The following is a 21,540-nucleotide window of genomic DNA, read 5'->3' as shown; positions in this document are numbered from 1 at the left end:
CTGCACCCACTGGAACTTCAAGTACCACTGCAGAGCCCGCATATGCCATCTGAAAGTTGGACTGTATTTATTAGAATGGCATTACTTCTCACATGTTGTCAACAGTGGTTCTTTTTTTATCACAGCTTCCCTGACCAAGGGCTTATGCCCGAAATGCATTGGGTTTACGATATTTGTGGACATGCATAATGAATGAAGAATCATCACGTTTTGCAAGTAAAAGCCTGGATTGACACATTTGAAAACAACCTGGATTGGCATTTCTTTTGATTTTGCATTTTGAAAGTTGCACTGTCTCTGAACAAGTGTGGAAGACATAACACTGAGCTATGATTAACCAATGAAAATGTGGATTAAATGAGTGTATAAAGGCTCATGCATTGTTGACTTTATTGCCTGATGCCAGATGGTTGTGCATCCTGGGTTTAGGGCACCATTGTGCACCAGCAGGAGTTGTATTTCTGCAGGAGACACACATGAGGGGGAATCACACTCCAGGTTTAGAGCAGGGGAAATATAAAGTGAACGGCCATGCAGGTTTCACTACAGGCTTGAGAGGGGTGAAAAAATCGCTACCGCTGGAGGCAGCAAAAGAATGGACAGATGTCCTAGGACAGCATGTAGAGGCCCTGGGGGGCTGGGAAGGTAAAACATTTATCGATGTTTATGCCCCGCCCTGCCCCCCTCTTCCCCCCCTTTCCTGGACAGCAAGGTGACTTCATATCCTGGGAATACGTGGTGGCAGACATCCCACAGGCAGAGATTTTCACAGTGGGTATTGGAGGGTGTGACTTCAATATGATCAGGAGGGAGAACATGGCGGCCGGCAACGTAGCAGGCCGCGGGAGGGTCTCGGCTATGCTTGGACATGCAGGGAATGATGCAGTAGCAGCAAAGTAGGTTAAGGCAGGGCGTCTTCCTACCTTTTAGCAGGGTATCTCTTGCAGCAAGACGAGCTGCGGTGGAGGGGACACAGCGGGGAGAGTGCCTAGAGCATGTGGCGCCCATATTTTGGTCCCAGGCAGCACACAGGATTCAACACGGCAGGGAGGCACCCGCGAGAATTCCCCTCCAGAGGAGAAGAGGCAGCACATGCAGCAGAGGGACATCAGAGAACAGAGAGATGGGGGCGCGGTCCTTGCTGGCACCGAAACTACAAAGGCAAGACAATCTGCACCCCCCCAGCTATGTGACTGTTCGACCTGGGTCCATTAGTAAAAGAGTAGAAACAACAGGGGGCTGAATGCTAACAAAAGGAAAGGAGGAGCAGCAGGGGCGAATAAAGCTGGACCAATTTACTCTTTAAGAAGTGGCAGAAGGATTTCTGGGCCCAAATGAGTATCACCTTCTGTTGGTGGTGTGGCCCCCCCATTAAAGTATTATACCTGGTAACTTTGGCGGCCAGGAGAATCAAATCAGGGGTGATGATAGATGTAGTGGTAAGGTTTCCTCTAGTTTGAAAGATGGGAGGCTATTGAGTAAGAGGCTTAGGATTACCACTTCCCTAAAAACAGAGTTATGCCTAGCACCTCAGACATGGAGGAGAGAGAGTCTGCACAACAAGGCCCACATATAGAAAGGGTTGATTCAAGCAGTAGGAGGAGTCTAGGGGTAAAGGCCCATGCATTAACTTTATTGGCTGATGCCAGATGGTTGTGCATCCTTGGTTTAGGGCACACTTGTGCACCAGCAAGAGTTGTATTTCTGCAGGAGACGCACATGAAGGAGAATCAAATTCCAGGTTTAGAGCAGGGGAAATAAAAAGCGAACAGCCATGCAGGTTTCAATACAGGCTTAAGAGGGGTGGCGATATTGGTGAAAAAATCCCTATAGTGGCGGTAGCGAAAGAGTGAACAGACGTCCTAGGTCGGTATGTAGTGGCCCTGGGGGGACTGGGAGGGTGAAACACTAATTTTTATCAATGTTTATGCCCGCCCCCCAGACTACAAGCTGAAAGACTTCACATCTGATAATGCGTGGCAGGCGTCCCACAGGCAGAGACTTTCGCAGGGGGTGTGACTTCAATATGATTATGGACCCCCACCTAGACCATATGTCTGTTTGGCAGGTGCAGCAACCCAATGTGGGAGACTGGAGGGGTTCGTTCAGGCGCTGCGGCTGGTGGATATTGGGAGAGCACTACATAACCAGACCAGGGGTTATTCAGATTTATCAGGGGTCCACAAAATGCACTTCAGAATTATTCTGTTTTGCCCGAGACAGCTCCTTCATAGATCGGTGTGGGCATACCATAAGGCCCGAGGAATTTCTGATCAGGCCCTGCTAGAGACACTAGTCATGCCGCACTTGACGGGGGTGGGTGAGTTGCAAATGGCACCTCACTGAGCCCCCTAGAGGGGTCACGGTTGACCAGGGTCACAGAACTGTACTTCACGCAAAATGCAGGTTAAGTGGGTAGAGCTGCCGCCCTTTGAGAGGTCTTTAAGGCCACAATATGAGGTGAGCTAATATCAGGGGAGATGGGTGAAAAAACGTAAGCGGAGCAGGACTGCCAGGCAGCAGACCGTGATGCCTCTGGTATTTGGAGGAGATGCATGCCAACACCCAGACACCAGAGCTTACCCGGAGACTGGTTCTGAAACAGGGGGAATATCCAGCCTTAGTGATCAATGAAGTGAGACAGGTGTGCATGGCCAAACAAGGCAGGATATAGGACTTGGGAGACAAGGCGGGCAAGTTACTAGCAAGGCTGGAAGCTCGGGACAAAGAAAGATGACATATTCCCGAGATCAGGGACCCCACACATAAGAGGGTTACTGGTAGCGGAGAAACTGCAGAAATTATGGCAGACTACCTGCTTGGTTTCTATGCAGGGAGACGGCCTGTTCAGGATTCTGACCTTCAGGACTTTGTCAGAGATTACCCCTGTAGAACACTGGCACATAAGGGCGTGCTTCAGGTGGATTTGACGGAAGGTGAGATACGGATCACACTTTTCCAGCTGCAGGCTGGGAAGGCCCCAGGTCCCAAAGGGTTCCCTGTGGAGCTTATGAGGTGGCTGTGTCCAAAAAATAGCTACCACGCTGTACAATAAGTATGTAGAGGCTCACTGGATTGGGGAGCTTCCAAAGGATGTGTGGACAGTGACAGAGATCCCTATCCTGTTTCTTTTTTTTTTTGGCAAACATTTTGATTTATTTTTCAAAATAAATGCAACAGCAGCGAGATGCTAAAGTAGTACATCACAAACCATATGAATGCCATTTTCAAAGTATATAAGTAAGCAATTGCACACATGATGCAAAAAGTGAGATGGCATTAGTAGTTGTTTTACAAAGAGGAAGGTTGTGAAGCATAGTGTAAGGGGTCAAGGAGATCTGGAATGCATGTAACCAGTGTGCTGTGAACTGGGAGGGGGGTAGGGACCGAGCAACCAAGGGTGAGGGGTATGTAAATCACAGAGGAAGATACAAGTGTTTGTAACACACTAAGAGAAAATATTAGAAGCATGAGACCTCTTCAAAGAGGGTGGGAATATAAACTGAGCAGAGTGTCTGAGAGGTTGTAGGCTAGAGGGCATCGGGAGATGGAAAGGAAGTGAAGATGAACACAGGGGGGATAGGATATTGGAAGTCAATAACTGTGCATGCATTGTGAGTGATGTGTCAGATGGGGAAAGATCATGGAGGTAGGTCATCATTTTGCACCTTCTGTTGGATTTCCAGTAGCAGAGTGGTCCACTAGGCAGAGATGAGGCACTTGCAAAGGTGCCAGGCCTCCTCATACTGGAGGGCTTCTTCCTCTGTAGTCCCCCCACTTACTCATTGCCCCATACCAAGCCTCTACCAGCAGGGGTAATGGGGAGCGCCAGTGAAGTGTGAGTGTATGTTTGGCGAGTAGAAGCCCTGGAGCTACGAAAAAAGAACGCACTCTGTCTCTTTTGCTGCCTAAAGATGCCCAGGGTACACGCTTCCCATGTGTGTAGGTCTGTAAGTTCAATGACCTCTAATGTTGTGTGTAGGATGCACCAGTGGTTGCAGAGTGATGGGCAAGACCATAAAATGTGTTTAAGATCAGCGTTCAGGTTGTGGCAGCTAACCTGCGCATCTGGGTAATAGCAGTTTAGTTGGGCGGGATGAAGTATGCTCTATGCAGTGCGAAGAACTGAATATTTTTGAAGCAAGAGTTCCGGAATGCCTGCTGTGGATGCTCTACTGCTTGTTCCCATTCCTTATCATGTAAGGCTCACCCAAAGTCTTCTTTCAATTGATTCATTAACACTGTGAGGGGGATATTGGGAAGTTCTTGGACCGCCTTATAAAGCTTGGTGATGAGGTGGGGGTCCACGCCCATCTTGAGTATGGAATGTAAGACTGGATGGGTGTTGGTTCTGTTTCCGATGTACCCCAGAGAGTATGACAAGTGTTTCGGAGTTGTCTGTAGGTAAGAAACTGACTAGGGGGGATTGTGTAATCTGCCATTAGCTGATCGAAGGGAAGGAGCGGACCCTCATTAAAGAGATCACTGATTGTAAGGAAGGAGATCTATGTCCAGGCGGACAGACCCGTGGGGAGAAGAAATTGGGAAATCTAGGAAGGCCAACCAGGGGAAGTATGGATGTGTAAGCCAGTCTGTCTTGTATCAGGTGATGGACTCGAAGCATGCACGCTTGAGCCGCAGGCACCTGCAGGGGCCAAGGGGATGGAGGCAACACTCCAGGAAGGAGGAAGTTACACACTGTAGCAGTTGCTAGAGCTGCACGGGTGTCGTTAGTTTCACCCATGTTCCGGCCCGTGGTCCACCATGAAAGCCACTGTAGCTTTGTGGCTAGTAAATAGGCCACAAATGAGGGGATATCGAGTCTGTCACATCGTACTGGTAGTTGCAATTTTTTTAGGGCAACGCTTGGAGTCCCAGGTCACTGTGTGCAGAGGAGGGAATCTAGTTTCTGAAATATAAACATGGGTGGTGAAGGGAGGGGGGGTGATACCTATCATTAAGCAGGGGAAACCATCGGATAGGTGGGACTTGGCTCATGCCTCATAGAGCCACCAGGCTCAATCTTCGGAACCTCCAGAATAATATAGCAGCACTGGGGAGGTAGACGTGCCACTGGCAGTGGTCGCTCTTGGTGCTCATAAGGCCTTTGACTCTGTGGAGTGGCCCTTTCTATTTGCAGTTCTGGAGAAGATGGGGTTCGGGACAAAATTTGTGGCCTGGGTCCTTCATTTACTATGAATAAGTGTGAGGCTCAAGTTCAATGGGACCCTCTCCTGGGACTTCCTGGTTCCGAGAGGCAAAATACAGGGTTGTCCTCTATCGCTGATGCTGTCTGCATTGGTGATGAAGCCACTTGCCAAGTGGGTGCGCAAAGACGTGCAGTTTGAAGGTTGGAGGTGGAGCCCCCGCCCCACTCACCCCCACGGTAGCCCTGCCTCATGTTACATATATACTCCACAGTAATCCTTATGGCATTCCAGAGTCATTTAAGGTGGTTGATGCTTTCCTTAGAAAGTTGATGAGGCAGAATTGCTCCTCCTTCCCCGAGGACAGCACTGTCCACTCTCCAGCACTTGGTGTCTGAGAGGGGTATAGTGCTTCTGAGGGTACGGCACTATTATGAGGCCTCCAGTTCAGTGGTGTTAATGGATAGGCATATGCCCAGCCAGATGACCCAGCTTATCACTTGGACCGGGAGGCGCTTGGGAAGAAGGGGTATTTCCATGTATTGTATGGTGGGAAAATGCCTATGGGAGGTCCCCCTCAAACAAAGGCGGTACTAGTACTCTGTACAAGCTGAACACAGAAAAGGGCTGGAACAGAAGACTAATGCTGAAGACCCCTCTTTGGTTGGGCATGAGGCTGGGTGCAGTGTTGAGTCTTCCAGGTTTAGGGAAGGGTCAAATATGAGATGCCGGCCTCCCAAGTATTCAAATAACTTCAGCTGCGGCATACACTGAGGGCAGAGATGCCACTTACATCAGAAGTTATGGAGACCTCTCCCCTGGAATACAGATCGATGGATGGCCTGTTGATTACTTTTCTCACATATCAGAACACTTAGCCAGGGGGCAAAGAGATTTGCACGAGATAGAGGATGATGACTGGGAGTGGAGCTGCACTTTCAAGGCTGGTGACAATTAAGGCCCACTACCATCCTATACAGCTTACGATTTTACACCGCATTTACTATATGAGAGTCCTGCTGTACAGAATGGGGAAGATTCCTGATGAGCTGTGTCTGCAGGGATGTGGGCAGTGCGGGATCTTAATTAATGGACTGTGCAATTGCCTGCGTCTCCTCGCTTTCTGGGAAGGGATGAAGCACAGATTGGAGGACACAACAGGTATAAAAGTAGAACAAAGGCCACAGTTAGTGTTGTTTATTTGTTTGGAGGGAGAGGGACACTTTCTCGTATCAGCAGCTATTATTTATTCTGGCGACGAGGGAGCTGGCGCATACATGGAGGTCTGGGGTGATACCAGAGGTGGGAGATTGGGAATGGGAGATGGCTATTTGCTATGCACACGAAAAAAAAGGAATTTATTAAAGGGAGAGGTTCCACGCAAAATTTGACAAAATCTGGAAAAGATGGGTGATGAGGATTGGGGTAAATCAGGCAGGCCACACAAGACTGATTAGCGTGGGAAATCTGATGGCTGGCAATGAGGTGATTCGAGTACCCACCTCTGCCACAGGGGTGGGGAGGTTCTGCGGGCAGACAGATGGTGATCCACACAGAGGGAGTGAGAAAGGAGGGCGGAGAGTTGCTGGTTGTATTAATTACGATGCTGTCTCGCAAAACCAATAAAATACATTATTTAAAAAAATATATCCGATTTTGGTAGATACCTATAAATCCCCCATAGGCTAGGGAAGGGAATGCCACTGCCCCACCAACGATTTTTAAGCTTTGAGATGCAAAGGAGACCCGATATATTGACACGTATCTGAGTCTTTGGAAACCATGGCTGATGAAGTAAATATTTCTGAGAATGTACACAGTGTGTTTACAACCCACTCAGTAGGAAGAAGATTCCAGCTAGTGGGGGAGAGGTCACCTTCATCATAGAGGAAGATCCCATCTTCATCACAGAGATCTATTTTTCATGGGGAGCTACGGTTGCAGCGGATGATGAACTGAGGTTTTTTTTTTTTTTTTTTTTTTTACAAAATATACATCTGCTAACTCTCTTCCTCTGTATGCTCCCTTCTAACACACCGAGCTGCCCTTCACATGTTCAGAGTACCTGAAATTGCTTCAGGTAGACTACCACATGTTACCGAACCAATAAGGATAGGTCTGTTAATGTTTGCAGATGCACCACTTACTTATATTGCAAGAGGTTACAAAAGTTTATCGACAGCTGAGACTATATGTAGTACAGGAGCTAGATCCCAAGATCACATTTCTTGACTTCTCCTGCTGCAACTACTTCGGCCATCAATCACAAACCATAAACGCTACTAAAAAAAGAAAATGCTGTATGTAGCCACAGTACCAACACCAAACTGCGCGGATCTGGATAAGAGCTCAGAGAAGGAGTTTGTAGTCCTGCCACCTGGTACCAGGCTTTACAGTGGCGGGAAGAAGAGTAAATCATGGCATTGCGTAACCCACGGAACCTATTCTCTTTGGAATTGTTCAAACAGAAAAGAGTCATCCATACCCCTAATCTTTTAACAAACACCGTATAAGCTACACTCTTTTACGCTAATATGCTACCCTGCTTTCCTCCTTTGGAGGGCTAACAGGAGAGGGAAAGGGATCCCTTCAGAGTTCGCTGTCAGCCAAGCACCTTGTCTTTAAACCAAAGTAATTGTGGCAGAGTAAATGCTTTGCAGAGATACCCTGACAGTCTTCCACGTATTACCTTTAGGGAGGTCATCGGGAAGGCCAAAAAACATAGGATCTTTGTCAGTGCATGTGTCATTTCATTTATACAGGAGTCTGTAACCCCACATATGCACCGCACCACTCCGTTTTCTACAGATGATCTATCAAGGTGCACAGTCTACTGACATTACGGTGTGAGGTTTTGGGAAGCCCACCTGGGCACACGTACTAGAGTTAGATTATACTTTGGTTCTTCATTTGGGTATCTGTTTTAGCCAACACAAAGTCATCTTCTTACAAGCGAGAATACTCACCCTTTCGCCTATCAGCAGCGCCATTGGATTTTGGTGGAATATATTTCAACGAGACAACCAGATCACCCTTGTTGGGTACCTCATCACCTACATCCACGACTCCCTAAAATAAAATACACAAGCAGTGGAATATAGTAATGTTTACCCAAGCGAAAAATTGTTCACAGAACAGAGGCACGAGTAGATAAAAGGGAAAGAACAAGTTAATTGATACTTTCTAGCATCTTCCACCAAAGAACAATGAACAGGTCTGTTCAACATTTTATAACATGACTTAAAGCTAATGACTGGACACAGTCTAAACTTATTGAAAATAGTTACGTTTATATGTTCAGCTATTTGAAAGTGCTGAATATATATATTTTTTTAAATCTTTTATTCCATTAAAAACATATGAGAAAATGTTGAGACTTTATTTATTCAGTACAGCTTTCCAGATGTAAACGTAATTCACCTCTAACAATAGTTTTGCATTTTGAGGCCTTTCTTGAAAGTGATGTGTGTTATTCCGAACATGAGGCTGGTCTTGGGAAAACACCTAAAATAATTCTTTCGGGGCGACTATCATAGGTGGTGTCGCCTTTAAGATTTGATGCGCATTAACTTAATCAACATCATTAGATGCAATTCTCTGTATGGAAGTTTGGGAAGGACGATGTTAAAGTGTACGTTACTGAATATTACAAAATGCAAACCTTAATGTGTGCCGTATTCTTCGCATGAAAGGTGGGCGGTATTGAAAATACAGAATAGCCTGAAGCAGAAAGATTATTGTTGCTTTTTCTGAACCTTGCCTAGATCAACAGGCTGCGAATCAACTAATGAAACAGAGTCGCAGGCCTGAAGTACAAGTGCTCGCCAACACAAGTGTCTGCCACACTATAGCAATAGTCAGTGAATGTATGAATGGAAGACCTGCCTTACCACACATCGTCTAGAAACATATCCAATAAATGCAAGGAAGCAGCTTTTCTCAGTAGTATGTGCTCTTGGCTTTACATGTGAAGGATTGTGAGCTAGTAAGTTAAATAATTGGATGGTTTGAGGAACGCATCACCATTTGCTCCCGATGCCTGCGAAACCAATTGTTGCTCCGTTTGTCTGGGGGCTTCCACTTGTGCACAGAACACACCCGTACTCGGTTGAGATCCAAAACCTGCTAATGTTTTTGTGCTGCAGACTGGGTGATAGGAAAAAGAAGTCAATTCAATACTTTAGTTCACATAACATTGGATATCATCTTGGACGAGTGTGCGGCACCTTGTAGGTTACGGTTATTTCACAACTACAAACTGAATTTCAATTACTATGTGAAGGGAAGTAAAGGCCACTAAGAATGTCACTTATATGGTTAAAATCTCAAAGGACGCAGCTTACACAGACTCAAAATGAACCATGTTTCAATTTCTACGTGGAGAGCTGGAGGAGGTGGCTGGATTTATATAAAAAGTAGTTTAATGCATACGAGAAAAGGCACATAAGGCAGGGGAGCGATTGTTTTTGGGGACTCTTCATGCAGGCATACAAACAGTTAAGTGAATCCTAATGGCTGCATCACCCCTGTAGGCATCCACGCAATGCAGCAGGTACTGTAAGAATGTGAACAGAAGGTGGAAAACCCTATAGTTGGCTGTGGTATATATAGGGTACACGGTGTAGTTTCACATTTCTCTGTTGCCCGCCTGCAAGCCTTCCTGCGTTTCTCCACATTTCTTTGAGAAAATCCAATCAATTGAATACTAAGATGTCAGGAGCCAGGCTGTCAAGTTCAATGCTTTTGGATTTGAATTTCACAGGGACCTGTTGTAGTATTAGAAAATGAGGAACAGATCGCAATGTCGTGTGTTGCACCACCATCAAATGTATCAGAAAGATGAACCAGAGATGACCGTGGTGCCACGAGAAAACAATGCCATCTTGGACCCCCTGACTTGATTAGCTGTTTTATTAGAGGAATCATGGGAGGGGGGGGGGGGGGGGGGGAAGGCAGAAGTGAACATAATTCACCTCTCCATGTTTACGTGAAAAACTGCTGTGGTGGTGACAACACTCAATGTTACCTGACATTAGAAGGATTTCTGTGCCAAAAGAACTGCTGCTAGTTTTATCACACTGATATTGTACTTCAACTGATAACCACAACCTGTTGGAGATCCCTTGGTCGTAATGATCACGGGTGTGACTAGACATGCAAATTGCATGCTCATCATCCTGTATTATACAACCACTTAGACATTCTAGTCCTCCAGACACTGACATCTGAGCCACTCTTCTATTGGCCTCACGGCTGGATGTTCAAGTGGCAGTAGAGGATTGCAAGATATCACCATTCTCAACAGTGTCATGAACATCCTCATTATCAAGGAATTAGATAGACATTTAGAGTAAATTGTAGTCCGAATGGAAGAACAATTAGTAGGAAATCTTTTCCACCTATTACTAAATATAAATGCTACTAATGTTTCTTGTGCATTGGCATGTGAGAGTACACATCAGTGATGTCAGTCATTTCCAGGAAGCACTGATTTCCAGTAATAGCACGATGCCTGGTACGAGTGTCCTTAACTCTGTACTCTTTATATATCCATTTAGTGTGCATTAGACCAATGTAATTTCGAGAGTGCCATCTATTTTACTGTGTGTGTGTGTGTGTGTGTGTGTAAATACTGTGGTTCCTATGGCAAACATTGTCTCGTACACAAGTGATCAATGACAACAGAGTGAGACTACATCCTCTCTAAATACACATTTCCTAAAAATAAAACGACAAGGAGTCCACACTTCATAAGGTAAGTCATGTATAACAAATTCCAGTACAAGCATAACACTACAAAAAAAACACATTCAATGGGGTGCTCATCAAATTAGGCACATAGTATAGACTTGGTGCTTGTGAGTTCTGCACAAACAGAAAATGGACATAATTCAAGTACAATTAGAGTCAGAAATGGTTGCCTAGGGTTATGAAAGCAAGTGAGGCGGATGTTCATATGTAAAGTTCAATCTAGTTGGTCTTAGATCCAGAAAAGCAGTCCAACTGCTATATTGGTCGATGTTTAGATCCCTACATAAATAACTTCAGTGAGGTCTTCAACAGGGCAGTGACAGAGATGCATCTCAATCCATTTGGATATCAATGTAAAATGAAAGGGGAACGTCCTAGTGGTCCATGGCCACTTTCAAAAATTATTGGGCACAATTATGTGTATTATAGAAAGCATTCTCCCCATGATGTTTGCCAAAAGGTTTGTATCACAAAAGTTAAAATTTCCCGATATGCGCTCTCAAAAGTGAAGATTATATTTGTGTACCAGAAAACATTTGCCGGACAAACCACTGTATTTACACACTTTTTAGGATTCCCAGGTTCAGAGGAATACAGGGTAGCTCCGCTGCTTTTTTTTGCTTCAGTTATTGTCGTTTGCTTTGGTAGAATTTCCAATTGTTCTTTCTTTTTATGGACTTTTTTATTACAATATCATGTCATTTAATCTGCAAGTGACAAGCATTAATCTTAGGTTATTTCTTCTCAACTTTCTGGAATGTGGAAGCAGGGCAAACCAATGGCTTATTACTATTAAGTGTACAACTGAATCTGTGGCAACTGTGTGAATCTTCTCCCAAACCCCATCCCCCTCCACCTCCCACTCCCCCCCCCAGTGAGTGCCCAAGTCGTATGCAGAGGTCAGTTTGTGGAAGTTGTAGTTTGGAAAGTATTTAAGTAACACAAAAGCAGTTCCCGATATTCCCTTGCACACTTGGAGATGGATGAGTAACATAGCCCTATCTAGTGGCAATCCAGCCCGAGATCAGGGAGGAGAACTACAGGGAGGATTCTGTCCAAAGCAAATAAGATTTAATTAATAAAGTACTGTGAAGTGGGGTAGAAGTGAGATTGTCTGCAATTTAGCATGATTCTTGATGTTGAGCACGTTTTCATTTATTAGAAAACAATAAACATCATGACCTTAGTGATGAAGTCAAGGTGAACAGAAACGTTGATAGATGGATGTTACGAGGCTGTAACTTGATAAAAGAGTTAGGCATGTAATCTGAAAGTGTTCCAGAGGTTATATCATCATATTTAATTTGTTATGGGATTTGAACGCCTTTTTGAGTACTCTCAATGTTTCCTTGTCATGCAGCAAAGCAACAAGAAAGCACTGGCAGCCAGTGAATACCAAACATTGGCTAATCTTTAATCATTGTTTTATAGCCGACTGCCTCACCTTCATTTGAGCAAGTTTCAAAACACATGATTTACTCGTTTTGTTTTATTACAACTCTTTCGTTCATTGATTGGCAAAATGAAGTTGAGAGTTCAATGGATGTTTTGTAAACCACAGCCTTCCGCGCCCTTCCCCCAGATATCTGCAAACCCTACCAGCCCTCCAGATTCATGCTTTTCTTAGCTAAACGGAAATAAAAAGAGCCACTAAAAAAAAAAAAAAAAAAAAAAAACTCAAAGCCAGCCAGGTAACAGATGGGGTTCTATAAATTACACGACTATGGGTGTTCTCGGGGTAGACCAGGATCACTTTTCCTTGGAGAAAGAGGCAGTAGCCTGTCAGGGCTATAGAGTTGCTTTTATCTTTATGATTCTGCTCTGCAAGTTTTGATCCACATCAGATCAGGGTGTACCAAAACCATTAAGATTACTGTTTTCTGCATTGACAGCAGTCACCCTTCGAGATGGGTCTCTACTTCAGACAATTTCTACAACGCTCCGCATGGACATACTTTCTGTTGTGGTATATCTATTAGTATACACACCACTTTTCATATGGCAGTGTGACTTCTCTGTTTTTGTATTTTGTAACTGATGAAGCTATTCAGCTGATTACAAAGTTATGTGGATAGTGCCTATTTAGGAAAAGAAAAGTTGTAGGACTGGTCGTAGTAGACACTGACTTCTTTTTTCAACTCTCTAATCACGCAATACTTTACGTTCCTTTCTCCAGGAATCATTTTTCTTGGGTAGTAGTCTTGCTGCAAGCTTCGAATTTCGCGGTATTGAAGATTTTAGCCCCTGTACCAAGCTCATTTTATTGTTACATTTTTCATTAGGAAGAAAAGGAACACTATGAGATGAACATTTGCTTCAGGTTTGTTTACTGGCCACAACTTGGCTTGATGTCTCTAGGGCTTAACCAGAGCCACCTCTATATTATCGAGACATTTAAAAGCACAGCTAGTTATAACTATCATATTTGACCTGCTTTATGTTGTTCTGCACAGATGTTTCAGTTGTCTTCAGGTTTTACAGGAACGCAGGATTATGGGGAAAGGAACTAGAGAGATAAAACTTGCATTTCTGATATAGTGAAGAGTTCCCATCCATTGTTTAAAGTCAGAAGTAAAAAATGGAAGTTATGGAAAACTGGTAGTTAGATTTTAGCCCAAGAGGCCAGGTGAGCCTTTAAGGAAATCACTTTCGTTTCAGGGGAGACTAACTTGGGGAATGTTGTAAGCACAGCATAAAACCTCCTGACTGGCTCAGGTGTCTGGCAAAATTCCTGGGTATTCCGGCTAACTCACTGCAATTGGTTTGTTACTGACTTGGTCCCTGCACTTTTGTTGTCTTTTTCTTTTTTGTTACCTTCCCTTTCTCTTCTAACCTCAGTTTCACTCTCAGTTCACTTGAACTTGTATGCCGAACTTTTTAATTACAAATAATGGATGAAACTTTGTCAGATTAATCAAAATTATCACACAAATACAGTGCAATACATTTCCAACCGTTAATATTTTACCGTTTCTATAAAACCTGTGCATCTTTGACAATTTTGAGTAAAACCATACTTATAAAACTCATCAAGGATAATAACAAAGACACATTTGTCCTGGCCCACAGATAACCAGACAGGTTGGTTCGGAAGCACCAAATGCTAAAGGAAATTGTATACATAAAGGCTCAGGATTTAAAATGTCCATCAGAATACTATAAAGCCTGCATTTATTTTATCCCATACAAGCCATACAGAACACTTTAGAGTGCGTGTAAACGTTACATATATAAAATTAATCAAAGTTAAAAGCTATATCTATTATAGGCATAAAAGTATTATCTTTTGGACTTGATGAAGCTTGGATACAGAGCAAAAGTACTGTGAAGGTCCTGAGACAATATCCAGTGTATATACTTAATTAGGGATTTCAGTGTGTGTCTCCTCCTCATTTTTAGGGTCGAGCACGCAAACCGCTCTGTCCATAGTGTAATCTCTCTGTGGGCTTTTTAACCATGCCCATGTGACGCCCATCAGTTTGATTGATTCGTGGGCTTGCCTTTCAAAATTCGCTTGATTTAATTAGTGAAAGGCATGCATACCAATTTTTTCAGGAAACAAGAAAGCTCGATCCTAAAGGACAGACAGAGGCTGAGCTTACAGACTGATATTCATTTGTCAGTAGGTTCTATTTTAACTCCAGATGTTTCTAACGACAAGTAATAGCCGATTCAGGGGCATCGGAGTGCTTCACGGTTCAAGTTTCAAGATGAAACACAGATTCACACACAGTAGAAAGTGCAGAATGTAGACATCAAAGTTATAGGTAGAAACTCCCTATGCACTGACTCCCAGGACATTAATATAGTTTCACAGAATTGACATAAACCTGTACAGCACTGGAAAGACAGGAAAGACCAAGACTGGAGAAGAATGTTTTGAAGAAGGAATTTTATGAAGAAATTCCACATAACTACATAAAATTTAGAGATGTTTTTAGCAAATGAGTTGCAGATTCTGTTTCCTCTTATTACAATTGTGATTTTACCACTGAGATGATATCAGAAGCCCAGTTCTTCTGATGGGAAACTATCATCTCACAAGAAAGGAGGATGATTGTTTTCAGCAATATCTTTAAACTAATTTGGGAGGGGGTGGCCAAGCCAACATGGCTGTGTGGACATAATCCACACAAGCTCTGCCGCATTGCTAGCGAGAATGGCAGCTGGGGGTGCCGGCAGGAGATCAAACAGTTGGCATCGGGGAGAGGGGCCACCAGAGACACTGAAGGTCCTGTGTAGCATTGCGGAGAGGCCCCTGTGATACCCGTTGATGAGCAAAGCTGCGAGGGCCTATAGAGCCAGGAGCCTGCGTGCGCCATGGTGAAGCGGCCCGGGGCCCAGTGGTGAGTGGCATGGGAGCTGCGGGGACAGAGGTGGGTCGCTTTCTTTCTCCTGCAGAGAGTCCCGTCGCATTGCTTGCAGGCAGCGGCCCACCTGGAGAGTGGGGCGTCAGAGATAAAGGCCCCCCTGTGACATCCTCGAAAATGCCTGACCTTGACATGGTGGCCAAGCGAGATTCCAGGCCTGGCCAACGCAGGGCAGGACCATGAGCATACTAGCATGGATCAACGAGAAGTGTATCGTACTCCGGCCTGGCAGACACAAAATAGTGAGCAACATCCGGAAAATTGGAACTGATATATAGTATACACAGTTGGGGGGGGGGGGGGGGGGGGGGGGGGAGGGGAGTGACCTAATACCCCCGGTCTCAGCCATGGATTTCACACTCACAACAGGCAGCGTCTTGGAGGCAACCTCTGGAGAGCGAGTTATTGCAAGGGGGTGGGACTGCCTTGGGACACCACCGCCTCCCTCATGAAGCGCTGTGATACAAGTGAATTAGTAGTGCAGAGGCCCACATACAAGCCTGTCTACTGCACTAGAAGCGTGATTAGCTGATACCCCTACATGCCACCTAAAATGTCACAACACGTTAGAGTGTTCAGTTGGTGGAGTCCAGGGAGACCCACGTACCTCATTCAGAGCTCAATAAATGGCACTCACCAAGAATGACCCGCTATCTTCACTGCAAGAGTTCAAAAAAGAGATTAGGGAAGAGTTAAAATTGGACTTTACAGGCTCCCTCAAAGCTTTGCGCGCTCACCTAACTTACCTCACTCCAACAAGATGTAGATACAATGGGGAACCGCACAAACGATTTGAAAACGCAATGCAAGTCTATGGAACAACGTCTGGAGAAACTGGAAGACTCCAACAATGAGACCCGGGAACATTTACAAACAGCCCTGTTGAAGTGTGAAGATCTTCAACACCGTTTCCGAAGAGAGAACATGCAGCTCAGAAATCTGGAGGAGGGAGCGAAAGTCCCTGATCTAGAGGCTTTTGTACTGAGTCTTTTTGGCAAACTTGAAGGGGACTCGCAGATTTCAATCAAGGTGGAGAGGGCGCACCAGGTGGGCCCACCGTCGACAGCGGAAGGAAGAAGACCTTGCGACGTCTTGATAAAGCTACACTCATTTAAGATGAAGGAAGCGATCCTTGAGGCAGCCCGAAAAGAGGACACTGTCTCGTTTCAAGGAGCGACATGCTTGGTATATCAAGATATAGCTCCGGCCACATTAGCAAGAAGGCTACAACTTAGGCCGATCAAGGAGTACCTCTGCAAGAGCAATTTGAAGTACCGCTGGAACTTCCCATTTGGAATAGCCTTCTCCTATCAAAACAAAACGCATCACTTCACTGAGATAAGCGAGGCAGCAAATCTTCTGGGCATATCAATCTCAGACACAGCTAACTCTAACAGAGCAAAAGACTTACCCCTTGAGAAGCCTGCAACCAGGAGGGAACTGAACCAATGGCTTGCTTCGATACGCTCCCAGAGGCAGGGGAGAAAAAGGGACCAAGCACCTGTGACTCTCACTACCTGAACTTTTGCCTTACCAGACAAAATGCTTTTGTCTCTTTCTTGAAGATAAACTCCACAAAAGCTGGGACTGTTTTGATGTGGTCCTGTACACTTGCAAGTGTCCTGCTGTATAGGGGACACTGGCATATCTGGAACATTGCAATACACTGCCACAACTCCTTGTCCCAGAGTTTGTTCCCCCAGCCTCATACATAACACTATTCACTGAGAACGCTTAAGGCAGGTATTACCAGAATGCCTAAAATGATCCACTGTTATACAAATGATAGACTATTCTTAGATTTATTCGAACTATCACAGCTTTTCTCTGATTGGCCAGCCTCTACCAGGCTGAACCAAGCTGCCTTAATGAGGGGTGAAGTGGCTTGCACTGAGACTAAGGTACATCTGGTGGGTGGAGATACGCAAGCTGCAGAGCAAAAGTCAAGAAGGAGGATGGGTATCCAAACTGAGCTTCAAAGAGAGAATGACAGTTAGGACAGGGCCCAGGCTCACCCCCATATCCTGCCATCCCAGCCAGATGGGCGATCCAGTAATTATATTAGCAGAGGGTTTTGCCACACTTTGCAGGAACTTGTCACCCCAGAGGGTGGCACCCAGCACTCCACTGGTCAGGGGTGGCCCCTGCTTGCCAGCCAAGGAACACTGAATAAATATGGGAGAGTTGCCCAGCAACTCAGATCCCTGCCTGAAACTACAAGGAGAAGGACTGCCCTGCTGGAACACTAGTCTGCACTCCAAAGGAGTGCACTCTGTATAACTGCCCCTGCTGCACACTGAGGAACTACATCTCTGAGGACTTTGCCTGGCTTCAAGAATGGACCCCCTGACAGCAACAGGTTAACAGAGCTTCACCTGCACCATCTGCATCAGGAAGATCCAAGCTTGACAGCTGCCAGTGGCCTTTGAAGGAATTTGCCAGATGCATTCTGGGAATCGTAGTCCAAACATCCCAAGGACCATCACTTCTAGACCTTTGGAATGGTGTTGTGGACGCCCAAAGATCCCAGCCTGGAAACAAGAAAAACAGCCCTGCTGAACCCCTTGGTCTGCAAGAAAAAGGACTAAACTCTTAAGGACTGACACTGCAGCACACTATGGGCTCCACAAAAGATGACTTTGCGTGACTTCTAAAGGATTCAGGAGATTACTCCCTGTAAGTGACAGGTATGAAGGAGCTACCAAGAGTCACCTGCATCAACTCCTGCCAGAAGAGGCCAGCTGGGCAGCGTTCAGTGGACTTTTAAGGATTTTGCCAGGAGAATTGTGGGAATTGTAGTCCCAACGAGGAACTCAGAGATTCTGGAACCTTGGATTAGTGTTGTGGACCACTTTCCAGCATCAAGAAACATTACAGGAAGTAAATGTAAAAGTGTTACATTGTGGGCAGCCAGAACTCTTGACTTTGTCCCAGTCCAGTGCAACCTTTTTTTCTTTTTATTTTAAATCCTTTGAGCGCTAGTTTTACTTTTAATCTTTAATAAAATCATATTCCTGGTTCCCTACATTGGATTTTTGTCATTCTAATGTCTTTTTAAAAATAGAAATATTTCCTATTTTTATAAATTGGTCTTGGATTTTTATTGTGTGTTGTGTCTTTACACATGTCTCCTAAGGTATGTCTTCCTGCTGGTTGCTATCTACCAAGGGAAGAGGAAGGGGTTAATTTATTAAGACCCTGACTGAACCTTTTATTGTGTTTGTGGCCTTATTACTAGTGTTAGGTCCCTACTTACAACTACTAATAAACCACCTTCCAACATACACACACACTCACACGTCTGTAGTTCACATGTTCACTGTGGTAATTTTGCATATCCCTTATGCTGCTGCCAGTCATGGATCACAGGAGATGTGGACACTTGTCTTTCTCTTCTCATTGGAGGATGGATGCCTAGGAAATGAATTTTAAGCAAATACGTTGGAAAAATTCTGTAGTTTAGTTGAACCCATTTTCTGTAGCATGAAGGCATAGTATCAACTAGTGCCTCTAGCCTTAAAAGAGATGTTAGTTCGTATCGTTAGTAGACATTAGCATTCCTGAAGTAATTGTTTTTATAGCAGTTCCTTCTTAAGAAAAGAAGCTGGTTGTATGGTAAGCTATCTCTCAGATCCCTCTGGTGGGAACTAGAGCACAGTGAAAATGTATTACGATCAGTCTTTTTTGTGTACAAGGTAGTGCATGCCCTTCTTGCTTTATTGTAAAATCAAAAAAATGGATTTCTGTTTTACTGTGAAACATGGAACCTGCCAGAATCTGTACGGTGGTGGTGCAGGAGCCCGTAAAATGGTAAAACAAATGTGCTTTGACTTGCATAACTTGATGGCCCGAGTACATTGTTTGACACGCTGGCACTCTTTGGGTACTTTTTTGAGTGGCCTGGTAGTCATTCTGCAGTTCTGGTGCCAATGTACCAATACTGCAGGAATAAGCAGTACCAGAAGAAGTGCACAGGAGGTGAGGGGGGGCAGGGTGTGGGTGACTGGCTGACAAGGAATGATGGGGTAAAACCTGCAGGAAGGAATCAAGATTACCCAATCAATTCCTACATGCTTTCTCCCAGGTATATTACCTGCTTGGAGCAGCAAAAATGCCCCAGTGAAAACTCCAGACCATGGGTGTTTCTGCATACCTGTAACTTCACAGCCACATCGAGATTAATGGACCAATCATTATGACGGCACTAATGGTGGTGAAAAACTGTTGCTTCGGTCTGCAAAACCAAGTTTACAGATACAAATGGGCTCGATTGTGCAACTCTGAAGGATGACTACAGTTATTTAGGATGGGCAAACTCTAAGCAAGAGGCTATATTCCTTGTGTACACGGAAAGGCCAAACATCAGACACTGTTCAATCTGCCATAGATCAGGCCCTGGGTATAGGGAACCAAAGTCCTATTCATGGGCTGTCCCATTGTATACTGTACCTACAAGGCAGCTCACTGAAGGAAGCCAATTTTAGATGCAATTTGGACTCTGAGACCAGGAAGATGACAGCATAATTGGTTGAGGTTTAGTAGTCATCTTTCAATGTTTCTTTCAGGCACTTTAACTACCCAGTAAATTAGTGGGCAGAGCGTAATTTCAGAGAAGCCATGAATAAAAGGAATTTTACAGATCCTGCTCATGACAGCATTTCTAGCGGAATTACAGCTTCATAATTTAATGTATATGTTTCTAATATGTACTGCGTGTCATCATGAATAGTCTTTAAAACCAATATACTTTTTAAAAGTCCATCTGGCTGCTGGCAGTGGTGATGCGGTCTTATATTTACTGAAGCAAAAAAACAAACCCTTGAATTTATGTTAAACTAAAGATGAGTCTGGCAATCCTTTTCCAAACTTAGCTGTATTTCTTCCCACTAAAAAGGCATTTTCTGCCCACCTGGGAATCACCCCACCGTTCCTTAGAAAGAGTTGTGCCCACACCTAGCCTAACAGTTTCTACAATGAGATTTAAGAACCTCAGCCCACACACCAAACCAGAAAGTGTCTGTCAAAGACAAGATGATCAGTTCTTCTCAGTCAATCGATTTGAATTGAGCTTCTAATTTCACTTTGTAAACTGGGTCATAGCTGCCAATATATTATTATTATACATTTACATAGTGAATATTTGAGAAAATGTGGGTGGGGTTTAATCCAAATTACGAAAGCTAACATTACAGTGACCTTGCTCTTCATGCTCATAGGTTACAAATTTGTCCAGGGATTGTTTTTCTACTTATCACTGGGCAAAATCCTTCCACATGAAAGAAAGGGTTCGGAACCCCTCTAAACCTTTCGCCTTGCACTGCCCAAACATCAAATAATTATACAAGCTCAAACTTCTGTGAATACAAATTCTGTATACTAAATTAAGTTGATTTGTCAAAATAGAACAAAGCTGTTAGCAACGTAAATAGTATTTTATTTATTTATTGATTTCGTTTGGTACACCCCTTAAATTACTGAAACAACGATCACCTTCTTTCCCAACCGCAGCTTTGAATTAACTGCCCCTCAATGAAATGTGTCTCCTGCTTACAGACTTGTGCGTAATGTTTTTACATAGTTTTTTTCATGAGACAATTTTTTGTTTTTGTATCATTATTAAAGAACTAGGTACTACCTTTGCGCCATGGTGATGTATGCCCTGAAATGTTTGGTGTGTTCTCTCTCATTAACGGTTTTCCACACCTCTCATTACAACATTCCTTTAAAGAAATGCTGGATTACAAAGAAAAATATATCATAAATTTCTAAGTTTAAGTTTAATACCTTCATTCAAAGTGCTTGTTCAACTCATCACTGACACATGTTGGTACCCTGAAGTCAGTGGCTTACTCCCATTAAATAGTACAATAAAGGGCTCTCTGTCAATTAGGTAATTTATCTGATTACTTCACTTTTCTCATCTCTGCAAGCGGCAGAACAGCAATGTCATTAGGATCGAAGCAAAAACCTTAGTTAGCCTTGTCCAAGATCTGGTCAACGTACAATGATAGTTCAGCAGATTTCAGTCTTGGGCGGCTCCTCCACAGCGGCGGAGGGGCATCGCCCCCTGTATGAGCCAGCAGATAAAAAATAAAACAATAGCTTGCTATACTTTTATTTTTCATTTTTCATCTGTTGGCTCACCCAGCAGGTGTAGGGAGGGGCAGGACCGGGCCACGGGGAGGTGGGAGAATGCACTGAGTGCGCAAGTGTGCTTGACCGGCTGAACACACATGCGCACTTGGGTATCTCCAGCCCTGCTGCATACACAG

At 44.3% G+C, this 21,540-nt stretch overlaps 1 protein-coding gene across 5 annotated transcripts in view; it reads right to left on the bottom strand.

Moving 5' to 3' along the window:
* SYTL4 (synaptotagmin like 4) overlaps positions 1-21,540 on the bottom strand; it is a 585,230-nt gene that overhangs the window by 26,814 nt on the left and 536,876 nt on the right. For all 5 annotated transcript variants that reach the window (XM_069212747.1, XM_069212740.1, XM_069212773.1 and 2 more), the window contains one exon: positions 8,114-8,216. In XM_069212747.1, coding sequence (XP_069068848.1) covers positions 8,114-8,216 — 103 coding nt within the window. The remainder of the gene's footprint in view (positions 1-8,113; positions 8,217-21,540) is intronic.

This window comes from Pleurodeles waltl, chromosome 2_1, assembly GCF_031143425.1.
Source record: "Pleurodeles waltl isolate 20211129_DDA chromosome 2_1, aPleWal1.hap1.20221129, whole genome shotgun sequence".
Classification (NCBI taxonomy): Eukaryota; Metazoa; Chordata; class Amphibia; order Caudata; family Salamandridae; genus Pleurodeles; species Pleurodeles waltl.
Note: the sequence above shows the minus strand (reverse complement) of the source record. Positions and strands in the feature narration are given on the sequence as shown.